The sequence below is a fragment of the Rissa tridactyla genome, chromosome 6 (genome assembly GCF_028500815.1).
Source record: "Rissa tridactyla isolate bRisTri1 chromosome 6, bRisTri1.patW.cur.20221130, whole genome shotgun sequence".
In the NCBI taxonomy this organism is placed as follows: Eukaryota; Metazoa; Chordata; class Aves; order Charadriiformes; family Laridae; genus Rissa; species Rissa tridactyla.
In genome coordinates this window covers 69,677,001-69,693,063 of record NC_071471.1, presented here as the reverse complement: position 1 = coordinate 69,693,063, position 16,063 = coordinate 69,677,001, and the positions used below count along the sequence as shown (strand labels likewise).

The 16,063-nt window shown below is 48.1% G+C and overlaps 1 protein-coding gene across 6 annotated transcripts in view; it reads left to right on the top strand.

The window, feature by feature from the left end:
• Window positions 1–16,063, top strand: part of CTBP2 (C-terminal binding protein 2) — a 146,835-nt gene that overhangs the window by 98,427 nt on the left and 32,345 nt on the right. Inside the window, exon 1 of one of the 6 annotated variants that reach the window (XM_054207330.1) lies at window positions 598–2,549. The exons of 4 other annotated variants lie outside the window; for them this stretch is intronic. In XM_054207330.1, coding sequence (XP_054063305.1) covers window positions 857–2,549 — 1,693 coding nt within the window. In that variant the 5' untranslated portion in view covers window positions 598–856. Of the gene's footprint in view, window positions 1–597; window positions 2,550–13,909; window positions 13,934–16,063 lie in introns of those variants that run through there. One more of the 6 variants, XM_054207337.1, reaches the window with a different exon arrangement.

Here is a 16,063-nt window from a genome sequence, read left to right as displayed (position 1 = left end):
TCCAAAGCAAATTACAATATTCATAAAGTGTTAAACAGATACCTAACTAATTTCTAATCGCTCTTGTATTCTTGATATCTTGCACGGGCCTTTTTTTAGGCCTGCCCGCTCGCTGCCATTTAATTTGTCTTTAGCTGAGTGCGGTGGATTAGCATTTCATCAGGGTGGATTAAGATTGAGCTGACACTGAAGCTTTCTTTTTTATTTTTACATGTGCATGTGTGGGGACAAGCAGATGCACCCATGTTTCCTTATCTCGCTGCCGACGCCTGGTGGGTGCTGGTGTGGACGGGAACCCTGAGCACTCGAGGAGGGGGAACACTGAAATGGATGAAATGCGTGTTAAAAAACCAACATGCAAAAAAAAAATTAAAAAAAGTCATTCCCTGGGGAGAAATTGCATTGAGGTTGCTGGCTGGGTCGGCGCGGGAGATTTCATCGGGCTAAAATGATGTCACATGGGGCGAGGGCTTTAGCGGTTTTATTTAGCTCCTAATCCCCACGCACTGCCGGGCCAGTTGTCCATGTGCGCGCCGTCCCCAGCGGCAGAGGATAAAGCATCTGGGCTGAGCGCGGCCGCCCTCTTCTGCGGCTGCACTCACGGGAAGGGGCTCTCCCTCCGCCGACCTGGAGCGAGAGCGGGCGGCAGCGGCCGCTGCGCGCTTCGCCTGCTAAGGTTTCAAAGAATTAATAATTCAGGCAACACTTTGAAAAGCAAAACCGCCAGTCGGAGGTTTCTGAAGTCCCAGGAGGGCTCAGGCGGAGTGCGGTCTGGTTTTGATGCACGCCGGAGAAGCGCTGAGAAGGAAGGCACCTCCTCTTCTCCGTTTCGGTGGGAGCAAGCGTCCTCGTGGCGATGCCCATCCCCAGCAAGCACCCCAACATCGGCCGCTCGCAGAGCTGGGATGCTGCCGGCTGGTATGAAGGCAACTGGGAGAGCGAGAACGCCTTTGAGTACCAAAGGCTGCCGGGCCGGAGGAGCTCCCTGACCTACGGCGGCGAGGGCGGCTGGTATGAGCCGCCGCGAGCCAACGATATCATCTTGCAGGGCGGTGCAGACCTGAAGCAAGAGGCGTACCCATACCAGGATGCCACCTTCGCCCCGGGGCCCCTCAGGAAAGGCTCCGTCCCTGACTTCACCTACTGCGACCGGCAGGCAGCCATGGCGGGCCGGGGCTCCCTGCCACCCCAGGATTACTACAGTGACCCGTCCCTGTCAGCTAGGTCGCCCAAGGACCCCCGCTGCTACCGTGACCACATGGTGAGCAGGCCCCTGGCCAGCTACGGGGCGCCCGGCAGCCGGCTGTCCTGGGACCAGGCCCCGGTCCGCCCGCCTGCCCCGCCAGAGGCTGCCCGCCTCTACAGGGACCCCAAGATGGCCCTGGACGGGCAGCGGATGCGCGGCAGAGATGTCTCCCCAGCACGGTATGGCGTGGAGCCCCCTGGCCCGCGGTACGCAGCAGAGCCGCCCACCTTCCCTGGCAGACAGGCCTATGGCGACGGGGCGGAGCGGCCCCCCGAGCCGGCGGGGGGCAGGCAGGCTGCCCCCACCTGCCTGGTGGTGGACCCCACTGGCAGCGCCGGCAGCAGCTATGGACCGGGCAGGGAGAGCGCCGGAGCCAAGGGCCCCTACGACAGCTACGAGGCGGCAGTGGCCAACCCTTCCCACCCACCGGTGCCCCCCACCTTCCCTGCGCCAGAGGGGAAGAGGAGCTTCGACCCCGAGTTTGTGGCGCTGCTGCGTGCGGAGGGCGTCTCGGAGAGCACCTTTGCCGCCCTGCTGCAGCAGGGCTTCGACTCCCCCAACCTGCTGGCCATGATGGAGGAGAACGACATCAAGTCCGTGGCTCCGAACCTGGGGCAGGCCCGCGTGCTCTCCCGCATCGCCCACAACTACAAGGCAGAAATGCAGCTGCAGAGGCAGGAGAGGAGAAGCGGGGCGCTGCGCCCCAGGACCCGCTCCAACAGCTTCAGCCACCGCAGCGAGCTACCGGGTGACTATGGGGTGCCCCTCAGCTCGGGGCCCACCACGGATGGCCCTGCCGCCCCACAGCCTCTGCCTCCGCTGCAGCCGCTTTCCCCGAGAGCAGGGGAGATGCACCGCCGCCCATCCAGCGCCCCAACCCAGCATCTGCTGGAGACCACCACCTACCCTGCCCCAGGGGCTCCTCAAGGGCCGTCCTTCCTCCCTAGTTCTGGATACAACACCCCTCTGCCTTGCAACACACACCCGCGTCCAGCCTCTGCCTACTCCGCTCCAGCCGGCATGCCCATGACCACAGCCAACCCACACGCCAGCCCCAAAACAGCCTACCCCACCACCTACACCGTGCCCATGGAGCTGATGAAGAGGGAGCGGACAGTGGCAGCGTCGCCGGTGCCCAGCCCACACGGCAGCCCACAGCTCCTGCGCCGGCCGGGAGCGCCGGGGGACGGCAGCCTGGCGCCCACCGGACCCTCTTTCCCTGCCCAGCTCTCCCCGTACCCGAAGCTCAGCAGGCGCACGGGGCCCCCCGTCATCGTCTCCACCATGGCATCACCTGAACCAAGTAATTTCCAGGGGGTCTTAGCCCATACGGTAGTTTAGAACCTCCTTGTTGTTGCTTACTTTATCCCCCCTAAAAAGCTCACAGTCAAACATATTGGGGTTTCGTGCCTAAAAATTGGACACTTTCCTATTTAGAAAAGGAGATGAATGGGATTTCTTCACAGGTCCGTGCTGGCTGTGCAGAGCTAAAGATGCTAGTTCTTGCTCTGTGGGTAAATTCCAAATACTTTATTTGTTTAGCCAACTTCAGTTAAAAGTGGGCAGTATCTGAGATAATGCTTCCAGGGTTAATATTGCTGTTCCTGTTGTTTGTAGAGAACGGGAGATTAGATACTGCACTGGCTGAGCAATTAGGACTGCAGGGTTTGCTGCAGATTGACTTTTTGCCGCTGTTATCAGGCACAAATGTGTTTCTCCGAGGAAATGGTTAGCATTGTTTTGACTAAATTCATCAGATAGCTAATGGCGTTATTTGAGAATCGACTTACCTTTGGCCATTACCTAAGTCCTTTCTTCTTATTATGAATTTGCTGTTTTATCAGGCATACAAAATAAACCCCTTGATTTCCTTCTAGAGATGCCTGTAAGTGAAGCGATATAGCTGTTAAAGTAATAGGTCTGTGCTTAAAACTAAAAGCCTGTCATTAAGCACTAGAACAATAAAAATGAATGGTGGCTCCTCGTCTTCCCTTCTCCTTCTAGAAGTGCTCAGGCCCTTGGCTGCTCAGATGTGAAGCTGGAAAAGCTGAGCCGGTTCCACTCCTCCACTTGGGAGATGTACATTGATGATAACGCTCAGAGCCTGACAGAAACTAACCCCCAAAACCACACTGCTAAGTACGAGGAAATTTGGAAAATCCATTCATTTGTGGCTTGACTTGTTTGAAAAAAGGGGGAAAAAATCCCTTGAAGTGTTTTTCCTCTACGAGCAGGGAATTTTCTCCCTGTGCAGTTCAGCTGAACTCCCATGCAAACCAGTCTCGAACAATGTGCCGTACCAGCGTACACGCACAAAGCTTTAATAAAAGGATACCATTTATAGGCATAGAGATGGTGCCAAACTGGTGATGCCATTCCACAGGAATCTAAATAAAGAATGATTTGGGGAGTGGAAATGATAAAGTTGTCAAAATGCAGACGCTTGGCGCACCCCTTTCCCTGGCTTACCATGATTACACAGCTAGGAAGTAGATGCCGTTTCTTTCACGCTTATGTGTCCTTTATGTAGCTGGTGTAATGTATTGATTTCTAAAAAATGCTTCAATATTAGGCAACGCGTTCTGTGTTGACATGGATCAGATGTGAAAGCAGTACATCCAGGCAGTATTTTTAAATAAACAATTTCCTAAAGCCTGAGAAAAAAGACAAACTGGCATAATGCGGGGAACACAAATATGTTCATTTATTTGCGGTTTTGAGCCGGATTGAGCCAGTCGGTTCCGATGCCGTGAAAGCCCTGGGGCGAGGGACCACTGGACCACATGCCTTGGGAGCGGTCTCCCCTGCCTCAAGAAATGGACCCCTCCTTACCTGTGTCTCATCTATAAACTGCAAACCCTATTCTCTAAAAATGTAGATATTATCCCTTCCCTTTAAAAGAATTACCGGTGCGCAACAAGAGGAAGCCAGCAGCGTTTCTGTGCTGCTGAGCTCTTTCTCGCTACTCAGCCCGCTTTTTCTTTTTGCCTACGACCAACTCATTTGCATGAGGATGACATTTGTTGCTCCAGTAATTTCATCTGATAATGGCCAGCTTGCAAAGCGGATCTGAAAACATATTCCTTAATTATGTGTTGCTAAGCAACGGGAGGGTTTGGCCATAATCACAGAAAGATTATCTTCTCATTGAAGTCCCTGAAAGGTTTAGCTGAAGTAGGACCTGTAAAATTGTCTTCATTTTTATTTATTTCCCCTTTTTATTTTCCAAAGAGTCTGGGAGGTTTTCTTCCTGTTAAACTATATTTTAAAAGTAGAAGCCAAGGTAAGACACGTGGCAAATGGAAGGATACGGATTAAAAATGGAAGGCGTGGCGGTTTGTAGATGTTTGGGCTGTGTTGAGGAATTACTCTTTAAGGAACACCACTTGCTAAGGAGTGTTCACACTTACACGCGAGGTGATAAGCGAATATTACAAATATGCTAGGATGTTTTTAAAACATTGAGCGGATGACAGAAACTTGACTAAATCCAGGAAAATTGCATTTGCCAGCAGGAAGAGACAGGATGCGTTTTTAGGAGCGAAGAGCCTTCTCCTGGCTGTAGCTTTGGCTGTGGATACTTGAGTTGCAAGGTGGAAGCAAGTTCAGTATTAAACTCTGTCTCTTAAATGGCTGCAGATATTTTCTGTCAGTGTAGGTTAATGTCTTCTCAGTCAGTGGAGGGTTATAAAATGTGTGATATAGTCCAGTGGTATTTTGAAGCTTGTTATATGGATAGGGATTTAAAGTAAATCATTTTGGTTATTTTTGAAGTCTTGCTGGACTATGCGTAGTAGTCTTTCTGCAGTGAGTTGTTTCTAGATACTCAAGTTGTGATTTTGTGCGGAGCTTTGACACTCCATGTGGATTCTGCACAGCTGCTATTTTCCTTTGGAGTTTGGGCAGAGAGGGAGGTGCCGGGTGCCGTCTTCTGCCTGGTATTTCTGATGGCAGAGACAATGACCTGGGCAGGGATACAGGGACGCGCCGCATGCTTATGGGCCTTTTGCTTCGGTACGGTTAGATAAGGGAAAAGCATCAACAAGATCTATTGCTTCAACTTCCTTGCATTTCATAAAAAATAATGATTAAGAAGAAGCTAGATGAATTGCCCTTTTTGAGAATTGCAGAGTTACATGGAGAGAAGGCGGTGAATGAGCACCCTGAACCCATTGCTGTGGCGGGAGAGCGAGTAGGGCGCAGGAGCTGAGAGCGATGTCTCCGGAGCCGAGCCAGCTTCCCTTCCTGGGAACTCCCCAACCACGGCTCTGGCAAAGCTGCTGCTCTCTGCATCATCGAGACCTTGTCCATGAAGCTGTCAGGAATGGCTTCCCCAGCGAGAAACGTCCTCAGAGCCGGCCACTCCTGCAGCCTCGCCATCCGTAGCATTACAGGCAGGGAATGCACTAAGTCTTCTCAGTGGCAAGCATGGAAAAAAACCCTGCAAAGTCTGAGCGACAAAACTGTGTCAGCTGGTGGTCTGCTGCCAGAGTGGGTTTGTGGCCAGCCTCGTGCCGGAGCAGGTGGTAATGCAGGGAAATAAGTAGCGTAGGTTAGCAAAGCTGGTAAGGGCAAACCGCGTCTAACGGTCACTGATCAGATTACTGGAGCTCCACCTCCAAAATGTTGCATCTTCAGATTATGTTTGCTCGTATTTTTATCAGATGACTTGATCTGTAATTTTCTTATCCAATGTTTCAGTCTTAAAGCAGTTGGCTGATAAGAAGTTTTGTATTTTGGTAGCTAGCCTAGACTTTGCCCAAATGAGGGGTCGGTCCAGATTTCTGTTTCTGATGATGGATTTAGGGAGCTTCAGTAAGGAACGGTGATTCGTCGCAAATGTGCGTCTTGCATGGATTTTCAAACTCTGGTTTATATATGAATATATGAAAGTAAATGACCACGAAGAGGAAATGGTTCCCACAGGGATGAGGAACAGGGATGCCCCATGCAAGTCGGGTAGGTATAAGGAAGGAGGAGAAGAATCACTTGGCTGTAAGATTTGGTTAGAGGCCTGACTTTCCCTGAGCAGGAAAGCCAGGCTGAGAGAAGCTGCCTTCCTTGGACAAGTAGTTCTCTCCAGTGTGAAGGGGACTCATCTTCTCTTTTCTAGCTTAGAGCCCAGCTAGAAATGCCTTTCACTGTGATTAGCTCAGCTCTGCTTATACTGTTTGACACTTGATTATGATACTTTTTATTGGTATTTTCCATCCTATGACAGATAAAAATTGTGTTAACTGCGCATGAGTTGCAGGCTAAATCTCTTCATGTGGACAATCCCCAAAGAGGAGCGGGCATAGTCAGGAGCAAGAGCCTTGATGGTGGTTCAGGGGTTAAAAGAGCACATCAAGGATGGTTAAAAGAGAGACATTTGCCCATTCTGTTAAGAGTACCGCATTGAAATTGTTACAGCTTTCTATGGGAAGAGAGAGTTTAGCAGTGATACTTCATATCCAATATAAATTTAATGAGTGTTTGTTGTTGCTATTTGCTTATTCTTTGCCATATAGTGTACAGTTCAGAAATCAACTTCACGTTTTCTTCACTGTGTTTTCTGGACAGGCTGTAGCGTGTAATCACAATGTATACATGTAAGGCAGCTCAATTAACAATCCAGACTGAAACAGCACCAAAGGAAGCTTTGTGTACTAAATAAATCTGATTTAATTTGCACATTGACCTGACAGACCATAGCAAGTCCTTGAAGCCATTCCCAGCTAGTGTGTTACTCCAGATAAAGTAAGCCTGCACTGCGTTCACTGGCAAAACCACCGACTAATGATTTCAACTGAGGTTGTAACTTCCATATAAAAATACTTGATTGAAATAAGCAGATGTTGTCTTGCCAGTGGCTGCTGTCCTGATGGTCACAACATGGTTTGCGAGATGTTAATGTGCAAAATGGTAAGGGTGCTGGCTGGAAATACAGCGAGTTTGGGAAAGCCTTTGAAAGGCTCGCAGGTTCTCCCACCAACCTCAGCTGGGCACATGAGTGGGCAGATGTGTATTGTGTGTGGATCTTAAAATTGAAGTCATCAGAACCGCTCACATTAGTAGGGTAAATGGCTGAAGAACAGACCGTGCGAGAGCTGTGCTGAAAACTACCTTGATAAAATATTGACTATCTTGGCCAATATGCGCACACGATTCACTGATTGCAGAGAATACGCTTTTAAAATACTTTTTTAAAGGCTGAAATACGCTTTTTATAATGGTTTTATCAAAAGCAATATAAAGTGTCAAACTCATTCCAGTTGCAATTCATTGACGTTAGGGCCATGGCAATAAAAATGAATTTGGCCTGTCGGAGGAGAACATGTTGTCAGATGCACAAGTGTTGTCATCTTCAATTTACACTTTCCTTTTACCCTGTGTCTGTAGTTCTCTGTCATTGTTAGGACTTTCATATATCCAGATCATTTTCTGACTATATTTGCTGACATTCTTTTTAGCTTTCTCATAAGTAGTTTCCATAGCTACAAACTTAGTGTTCACGGAGGGAAAAAATTGTAAAGGTTTCCGATCATTATTGTATTAAACATTTTTTATATTTCTTCTCCTTGTCTTTCTCATAGTGTTACGCTACAGACCAGTTTAATGAAAATGCTGCACAACTGAATTGTCTGTTATTTTTAAAAGCGAAGTAAGTGCTGAGCTGAATCCTTAAAAAGCAGAAGACCAAAATCATTAAGTCACTGATTTAGAATAAATGTTGCAGACGTAGGACATATATTAGTAAGGTTTATATATAGCAACTGGCAGACAAGCTTTTGACTTTTGCACCTAAATAAAACAACATTAACAGCATTCCACCGGCTTTTGGTAAAGAAAGCTAGTTTTTGATCTCTTCTGTCTGCTGTTTTTAGTGTTTTGTTAAAGATGAAATGTTAGTTGCCAGGGGGCGAGAGAGGGGGGCCACGTATGTTATTTTTCCTAGGCCGTATTAGTTCCCTCTCTGCAGTGGAGAGGTGCTGGGCAGCCATGCCCTGCCTCGGCGCAACCGGGCGCGTCCTTAGGAAGGCTTTGGCCAGAGGTGTGTTTGGCAGCGTGGTGGGACCCTCTGCACAAGAGCAGCTTTGTTTAGCAAAACAGGAGGTTTCTGAGCCTCTGCCTGGCCGGCATGACTGCCAGCACCCTGTCCGGGGACCTTGCCTTCTGCACTCGCAATCCAATTAGCTGCTCCAGAGCAGATGGAGCGGATTAGTGCCCAGCTTTCCTTCCTCCGCCTTCTCCCCCAGTGCAAAGGGTGTCGAGGCCAACAATCGGCTTAAACGTGGGTCCCATGGCACGACGTAAAACAACCCTAGTCCTGCCTGCGCGGGGCCACCCTGTGCCCCTTTCCGTGTGACACAGCATCCCTGCGAGGCTGCTGCGGTTCACTTCCCCAGTGTGATGGCTCCAGGTCTCAGGTAGTTTGGAAGACCTTGACGTAATCTCATTTGCTAGGCATAAATTTCATTTTTTATTAGCAAGGAGTGTCTGCAGATCCCACTGCCATGTGCACGAGCAGTATGTTCTGCATTTGAACTGCTGGTGTCATTGCTGTCAGCAGCAGGGTCCGTGGTCTCTTCCCTCCGGTGGCATTCCCAGGTGCATCTCAGCCACCAAACGTAGGGTTCTCACTGTGGGGAGGAAACCAGCAGGGCTTACCTGAAGGGTTGGAGCAGGTGGTGCCAAGATAGCGTTCTTGTGTTTTATTTATATGTGCAGATATATACACACATGAAAATGGGGAGAAAAACTCTCAAAAATATAATCAGTGTATCAGTCACTATCCATTTGGATCAGTACTTCTGCACAGTCTTCATTGTTTGCTAGAAGTGACTTGCTTTGGTTATCAAGCAATTTATTATTTCCTAGGCTGTCGTACCGACTTGTCGAGGAAATAAGTAGATGGGACTGTGCTTAGGCAGCGAACACAACAATAAGTAATAATTTAGGATATACTTTCAATGACAAAAGTCAAAAAAAAGAAGATCAAAACTGAGGTCCTGTTGGAGGGTTTGGCGTGTATTCTCCAGGTGTGAAGGTGGTATCTCCGGGTGGGTTACCCACCCGCCAAGGAGCCACATCCGCAGTCGTAGGGTGGTAAGATGCAAGAACCTGATGATGCCCTCTGGACTTCTTTGTTTGTCTTCTTAACCCTAACACATCTCCTGACACTTGTTCTAACCTTGCAAATCCCTGAGCAGTTTCAAACTGCCTCCTACACACTCCTCTACTGACTCTTAATCAGCCTTTTCTGGTGATGGTCCAGTCTCTTATGGGAGTCTCTCACTGTTACCCACAGAGTGAAAAAAAACGGGAAGGGAAATGTCACATGCAGTCATTTATTGTGTTCTCTGCCTTCTTCTGAATGCCTTATTATATAAAGTTTTAAATGAATATTCAAAAAGTAGAGTAGTTCATGCAAGTGCATGTATTTTGCTTTGTCGATGAAAGAAATCTTGATTAGTATGTATTATGAAAGATAAAAGAGAGTATTCAGTGTGGACAGCAGAGAGCTTGTCAGTATCTAGACCACCCTGTTGGGACACTGAAGTAATCGGGAAAGCCTAAATACAGTTTCAGTTATCCCACCTGGCCAGCAGTTGCAATTCCTATTGATCTCAAGCTTTCCCTGTCTTTGAATTCTTGCTCGTGTTGAGTGGACCTAAATAAGAGTGGAAATTGTTCTCTTACCAACTGAAACATTAAGTATTTTAAATTTCCATTTCATTCCTGTTTGCAGCAGTTGTGGTTCTGTTTCATCTGCAGTCAGGGCTAAAAGGTCCCGAAAGCAGAATTCCTGTACTAACACCGGTGATTGCACCGTAATGCAATGCCGAGCAACCTGTCACGCTCTGCATTACAAGTTTTCCCCTTATGGTTCATATTTTTCAGCAGAGGCAGGTATTCTCTGTGCTTGCTGTTCGCCCTAAAAACGTGGGCTCCTGAGCAGCAGTGTGGCATCTCCCGTGCCGTGCTCTGGCCTGAGGGCGAGCCTGTGTATCATCTCGCTGGCGTATGATAACCAAGATAAGGAGAAGTATCTGATGGACTAACAGCCCCACACTCTGGCTCATCAGCTCTTTTTTTTATCCAGTTTTCTATTTCTGAAGCTTGCATGAGAATGGCCAACAAAATTAATATTTCTAATTCTAAAATCTTTCTGGACAAGCAGCTTCCAGAATAGGGCAGTTGAGTGAAGTTTTGCTTCCATCCAACAAATGGTAGTTTTGTCATTGATGCCAATAGAAGGCGGCTTTTACCCTCTCCTGCAAAAGCATCCAGCTTCACGTAACTTACTTTTATTGCATTTCTTAAAATTAGATCTACAAAACCAATGGTTTCTTTAAGCAAGAGAAGCTGTAAATTTCATGCATCGAATGCCTGTGCATTATTAAAAATAATAGGTTATATTTGTCAAATGGATAATGAGTAGGTTTCTTTCTCTGTTTTTCAGTATTTTAATGAGTACAGGAAATGTTTGCTATTTATTTGCTTTCAGATTTTACCGAGGAGCTCTGGAGATAATTGTCAAATTTCCAAGTGTGTATCAATATTTCATGAAGTGCTGTTTTTCCTCTGTGCGTTCACGAGTTAGGTCATTAGCACCGGAACTGCTATTAACAGTCTGAAGCAAGACATAAAAAGGAATTCCACCGAACCACTTGCAAGTTTGCGATTGAAAATTTCTGAAACAAAATTCTAATAGAGGGCTTATGGGTAAAATAAATATCGGTAGTGTCGCTCGGTTTGAAATGTTGCGTGTTGAATCTGTTAGAGGATTTCTTGCTTGATCTCGGTTTCTGCGGTTTGTGGGCCTGATCTGGAGAACACGGGAGCTTTGTGTCTGAGTATGTGTCTGTGTGTGTGTTTGGCCCCACGCCCGGCACTTGCTAAAATTGGGGTGTAGCTTACAGAGATAGGATATCCATCCACCTCATGCTTTGGGAAAAAAAACAACATTCCACCTTCCTTACTACCAGCAAATTAATTTTGTTGAGTTATTAAAGCTCCAGTTGCTTTTAAATATAGTACTTATCAGCACCGATGTTGAGTATTTAGTTTTCGGTTATTTTTGCACGGTCAGCCTGACTTTGAGGTGCAGTACTGGCTGTCTGTTAAGAACTATTGTTCTGGTTTGGACATTTGCCATTTAAAAGTGGTTTAGTTGCACATATGGTTGAATGTTTCTATTATTTTCTTCATTTCTGATATTTCAGTTTTATGTGAAATCATAATATTCCTGTTCTTGTTCTGATTAGGCAACTTAACCACATTTTTTGGTTTACTCAGCCTAAAACTGTGGTGTGTCAAGCTGCCCTCTGCTCCTGTTAATGAGCAGAGAAGCCAATCCGACAAGCTCACTGCGATGCTCTCAAGAAAAACATAACTCAGAAAACAAAAATGATTCAAAGATATGGACCCACAGTGCTCTGATGTAGGGAGGGTGCTGTACAAAAATAATTGATAAACTGTTGTGGCTTTTTGACCATTATAAATTTCTGGATTGCCGTGAATGCTTCACTGGGAACAGCTGAGTGGTAGCTGCACGAAGAGCAAAAATTGAGACTTTAAACTTGATTGAACTATCTGAAGTCTGGAGCATTAGCATGGAAATCAAGCTCGAAGGCGGCTGGAAAGAACATCCAGGTCTCCTGAAACAGAAAAAGCGCTTCAGAGTTAGAGCTGATTAAAGCAGAAAGGAAAAAAAATGAGGCTTTTGCATCTCTGAGAATGAGGCAGGCGAGGAATTCTAGCTGGAAGCCGGTGGGAAGTGGTGGGAGAGTCCCTAGTTGCCTTGGAGAAAAGGACCCCAGGCGAGGGGATGGGACATGCTGTGGCAGCAGGAGGTGGGACGTGCTGTGACGGCAGCGGAGCGGAGCTGGATCTGCAAGACCTGCAGAGCAGGAGGCGTGGAAGGAGCTTGCTTGGCTGCTCCACCACAAAAGCATGAATAGTGGGCAGGAACAAGTGGCTCTTCCCTGGAGAAGGAGGGATGGGGTCCAGCGGGAAGGGCGGAGTTGTCTCCTTCACTGCGGGATTCAAAGAAGGTCCTGAGAAGTGGCAAAAGACATCAGACTGGCATATCTGTCTGTCTATGTTGAGGGATAATTTTAAGATTAGTGATGCTATGGGCTACAATAAAGCAAAGGAGGTCATTTGTGAAAGCTAACAGCAATGTGAATTGTGGTAGCGGTCGGGGAGGAGAAAGCGAGATGGCAATCATGTAATACTGACATGACAAGAGTGTGTGGAGATAATGAATTTGGTCATGGCTCAATATTATAAAGTTCTGGACTGTAAATGGAGATACTTGTCAGAGGGAAGGTAGTGGTCAGGGTGAAAAACAGGTGCTTTGCTAAGTAAAAATCACCTTGTAGAGGATTTGCAGCTGTGAGAGGCTTCTAAGAGGAATCTGGGTGGTTTGGGAAGTTGATAGTAAATACGACTCTTGTAACTTGTGCTTAGTTCTGAAACTGAATTTTCGTCTCTTGGTAGTTGTTTCATGGTATTAGATGAGCTTTGTCCTGGGCAACGCAAAGGGAAGTCCCATCCTACTGTGGCTTCCCTCCCCAGTAAAGCCATGGGACTGCTTGAGCAGAGGTTGGGGACAACGTGTAGCCACGGTGTTGTGTCCTTAGTGGTGGTGGCATCAGAGAGAAGAGTGGTGCTGAGAAGAGTGAACCAGACCATTTGGTACCCATCCATGTGCATTCGTGGGCAGCTGGCAGGCGGGCTGAGGGAGAGGGGTAGGATCAGCGGAGGGGGGGACTGGTCTTTTGCAGTTGTGAAGAAGGCGAGCACATCAGCAGAGACATATGGAAAACAGATCTCACAGAAGGATTGGGAGAAACAACATTGGCTCCTCCAGGGCTCGGTGCTCGAGAGGTTTTGCACAGTGCAGATTTGTGTTACGCAACCGGTTTATGGTACGGGAAGTTGCAGAGCGCTTCGTGAGAGCCAAAGGAGATGCTCCCCCATTCTCCCAGGGGGACAACGAGCTGCTTCTGCTCCAGGAAGGAAGAGGCGTAAGATGCCAGTAAGGAAGAGAGCTGCTTTAACTCCTTCCGAAAAGCCTCTCGTGCTCCTCCCAGAGCCCTCAGGCTCCAGAGCAGCAGCTGGACTCGAGAAGATAAGCAGTTTGCAATGCAATTCCTGTCTTCCTTGTGGTGGTTTTCTGGTTCGGTCATGGATGGTCTGCACCAGGTGCCAAGAGTACATGGTTCCTCTCTGCAACGCCCCCTGTAACGGGGAGAATCTGGCTGTACTCTGCATACCGGGACAGTTTCCTGGGGAATCTCCAATTTCCTTTACTCCCACTCTGGGACGTTATTAGGCACACTGAGTTAATATGCCTCTTACCTATTTGTTTGTTTAATCCGTTCATAAGGCACGTAGCCAACGCACCGCAGTACTGAACAAGAAGTACGTACTAAGAAATGCCGGACAGCCCAGGCAGCAGCCAGGCTGCAAGCACCGCCGAGCGTAGGCAAGGCTGGAAACTGCCCCGCCGGGGCAACGGGAGCAGCTTGCCTTCGGTGCAAACACATCTGGAGAAGTGAGAGAGGAAGGAAGAAGGTAGAAGAGCAGAAGAAAAGGGAAAATGCTGGAATCAGCTGCAATAAGCCACAAAAATACTGCAGCGGGACAGACAGTGCCCTAAAGGTAGCCAGTTTCTAGGAGCGTATTCAGTGCTTGGTAAGAACGCTGCTGGTAACATTCACAAAGTGTTTGTGTTTCAAATTTTTTATACGCTCCTCCTCTCAAGTTGGCGTAGTTACGTGCTTTGTTTGTTTGCCTCTAGCTTCTGCCCTTCGTGGTGTTAGAAATACTCTGACTCGAGTCCATCCAAATACAGCAGTGCCGTGTTTGGTAAGTGGATTGTGAGCCCTCGGGGTCTGAGCAATAATTTTCAATCAGAATTTGGCAAAGTAGCAAGTTAAAATTGGTTTTTAAAAAAAATTGATTCCCAGATCCAAGATTTCACTCTAAGTCATTTAAGATAAATTTTCTTGTAAACAGAGTGTGTAGCCTGTGCTTTGCTGCTTTGTATCAAGCTGCGCGGAGCTCCTGGGTGTCAGCTGTAAGGTAATTTTGCAGGTCTCCTGGGGTGAAGGCCGTATTCCTGCTGCAGAGGTGTTCGAGGCAGAGACCCTCCATGGAGCTGCACCTCTGCCTGTCCAGTTTGGGAAGATTCTTTTTCATCTCCTGCATGGAAGAGGATAGTGAGGGTGTCCTCTGAGATTTTCTTTTTGGAGCTACGCTGAGAAAACTCAGCCTTCCTGCTGCCATCGCTCTCAAGTCACCTCTCTGCGGATCGCAGCCGTGCCCCTCAGCCTCCCTCGTGGCAGAACCCGCATTTCATTTCATTCTGGTGGCTGGTTTGAAGTAGAAAAACACAAACACCCTGTTCTCAGTCACGCAGGGTGGCAGCCCGCCACAGCGAGGAGCGCGCGCAGCCCTGGGAGGCCACAGCTTCATGTTCAATTACATTAAGAGCATCTCAAGCGCACCCCTGGAAACAGCCCGCGACCCACGTTTCTCCTTGGCGAGAGTCTTGTGCTTAGGAGAGGCGTCAGTGTGTTGGTTTTCTGCTGCAGCCAAGAAGTGTTTGCTCCTTTTGCCTTCCCGGTCTCCCCAGACACACGGCACAGCTGCTTCTTCCCCGGGAGTGCTGTTCTGGCACCGGCTGTTTGAAATTCCATAGCGGGATGCTCGGTTGTCTCAGTGCGACAGGTATCAGCTTCTTCCTGATCACAGGTGTCAGGTGCTGGTTGGACTGACAGATCCCCATGCGATCAGCACAGGGGAAAGCTGTGGTTTCTCTACCTTTAGTTTTCTTCACATCTCTATACAGTTGCCCGTCTCTCTGTCGGGATATACCGTGTGCTGGCTTGAGAGATGTGCACAGTCTGAAACGTCTCTTCTTAGAGAATTTAATGTGCACACAACCTTCGTGGTTAGTGTTTCATACTTGCTACATAGTTCTCTAGTTCTCCTACAACAGCACACCAGGTCTCCACGAGGACAGCCGGGCAAACCTGGCCAGCAAGCGAGCAGTGAGTGTGGGTTTCTCAGGCTTCCGTGTAGTTGGCTGCTCAGCGCTGGATGCCTCTGCACTCTCCCATTGCCCATCGCCAAGCGGCAGAGCGGGGCAGAGGGCTGAGAAGACCACCGCTGCCACTATATCGACAGGAATTCTCGGATGCTGTGGAAGCTGGGTCGACTGATGCTCTGGGAACATGCCAGTAGTCTCGTGGACTGTGCTGTGTGGTTGCAGCCCATGACGTGAAAGGCTTAGCCTCACTAGGGATGTCCGGGGGATAGAGTGACAGCTCATCAAAACTAGACAGCAGTTCTGTATTTGACATCTTGAGGTCAAAAACTGTCAGTTCCTTGATTTTTTACAGTGCCTTAAATCGCCTGGGGAGTATTTTGAGCCTTGTCAAAATGTATTAATTAAGGCCAAGTCATATTTACAAGCTTGTACTGCTCTGATTCAGCAGCGGGACCACGCTTGATTTTCAGCCTAATAATTACAAGTGGTTTTGGAGGATCTGGGGGGCTGATAGAGCTGGTTTCTGTTTGCTCCAGAGCTACATGTGCGACAGTTTTTACTTGCTCTTTGCCTTGGCTGTCTGTAGCGTTGTTTTCCTTCTCCTTACGAACGCAGCCAACTTTCTAATTAAGGAAACTACTCTGTGGCTGTTCATTTTAGTGCTTTGTCCATACCGAAGTTTCCAGCTCCCCCCAGAATTTGAAGTCACTCCTTACGACAGCTGAAGGAAGATAGGAGCTTTGTCTTGGGGCAGGCTTTTCCTATAACTC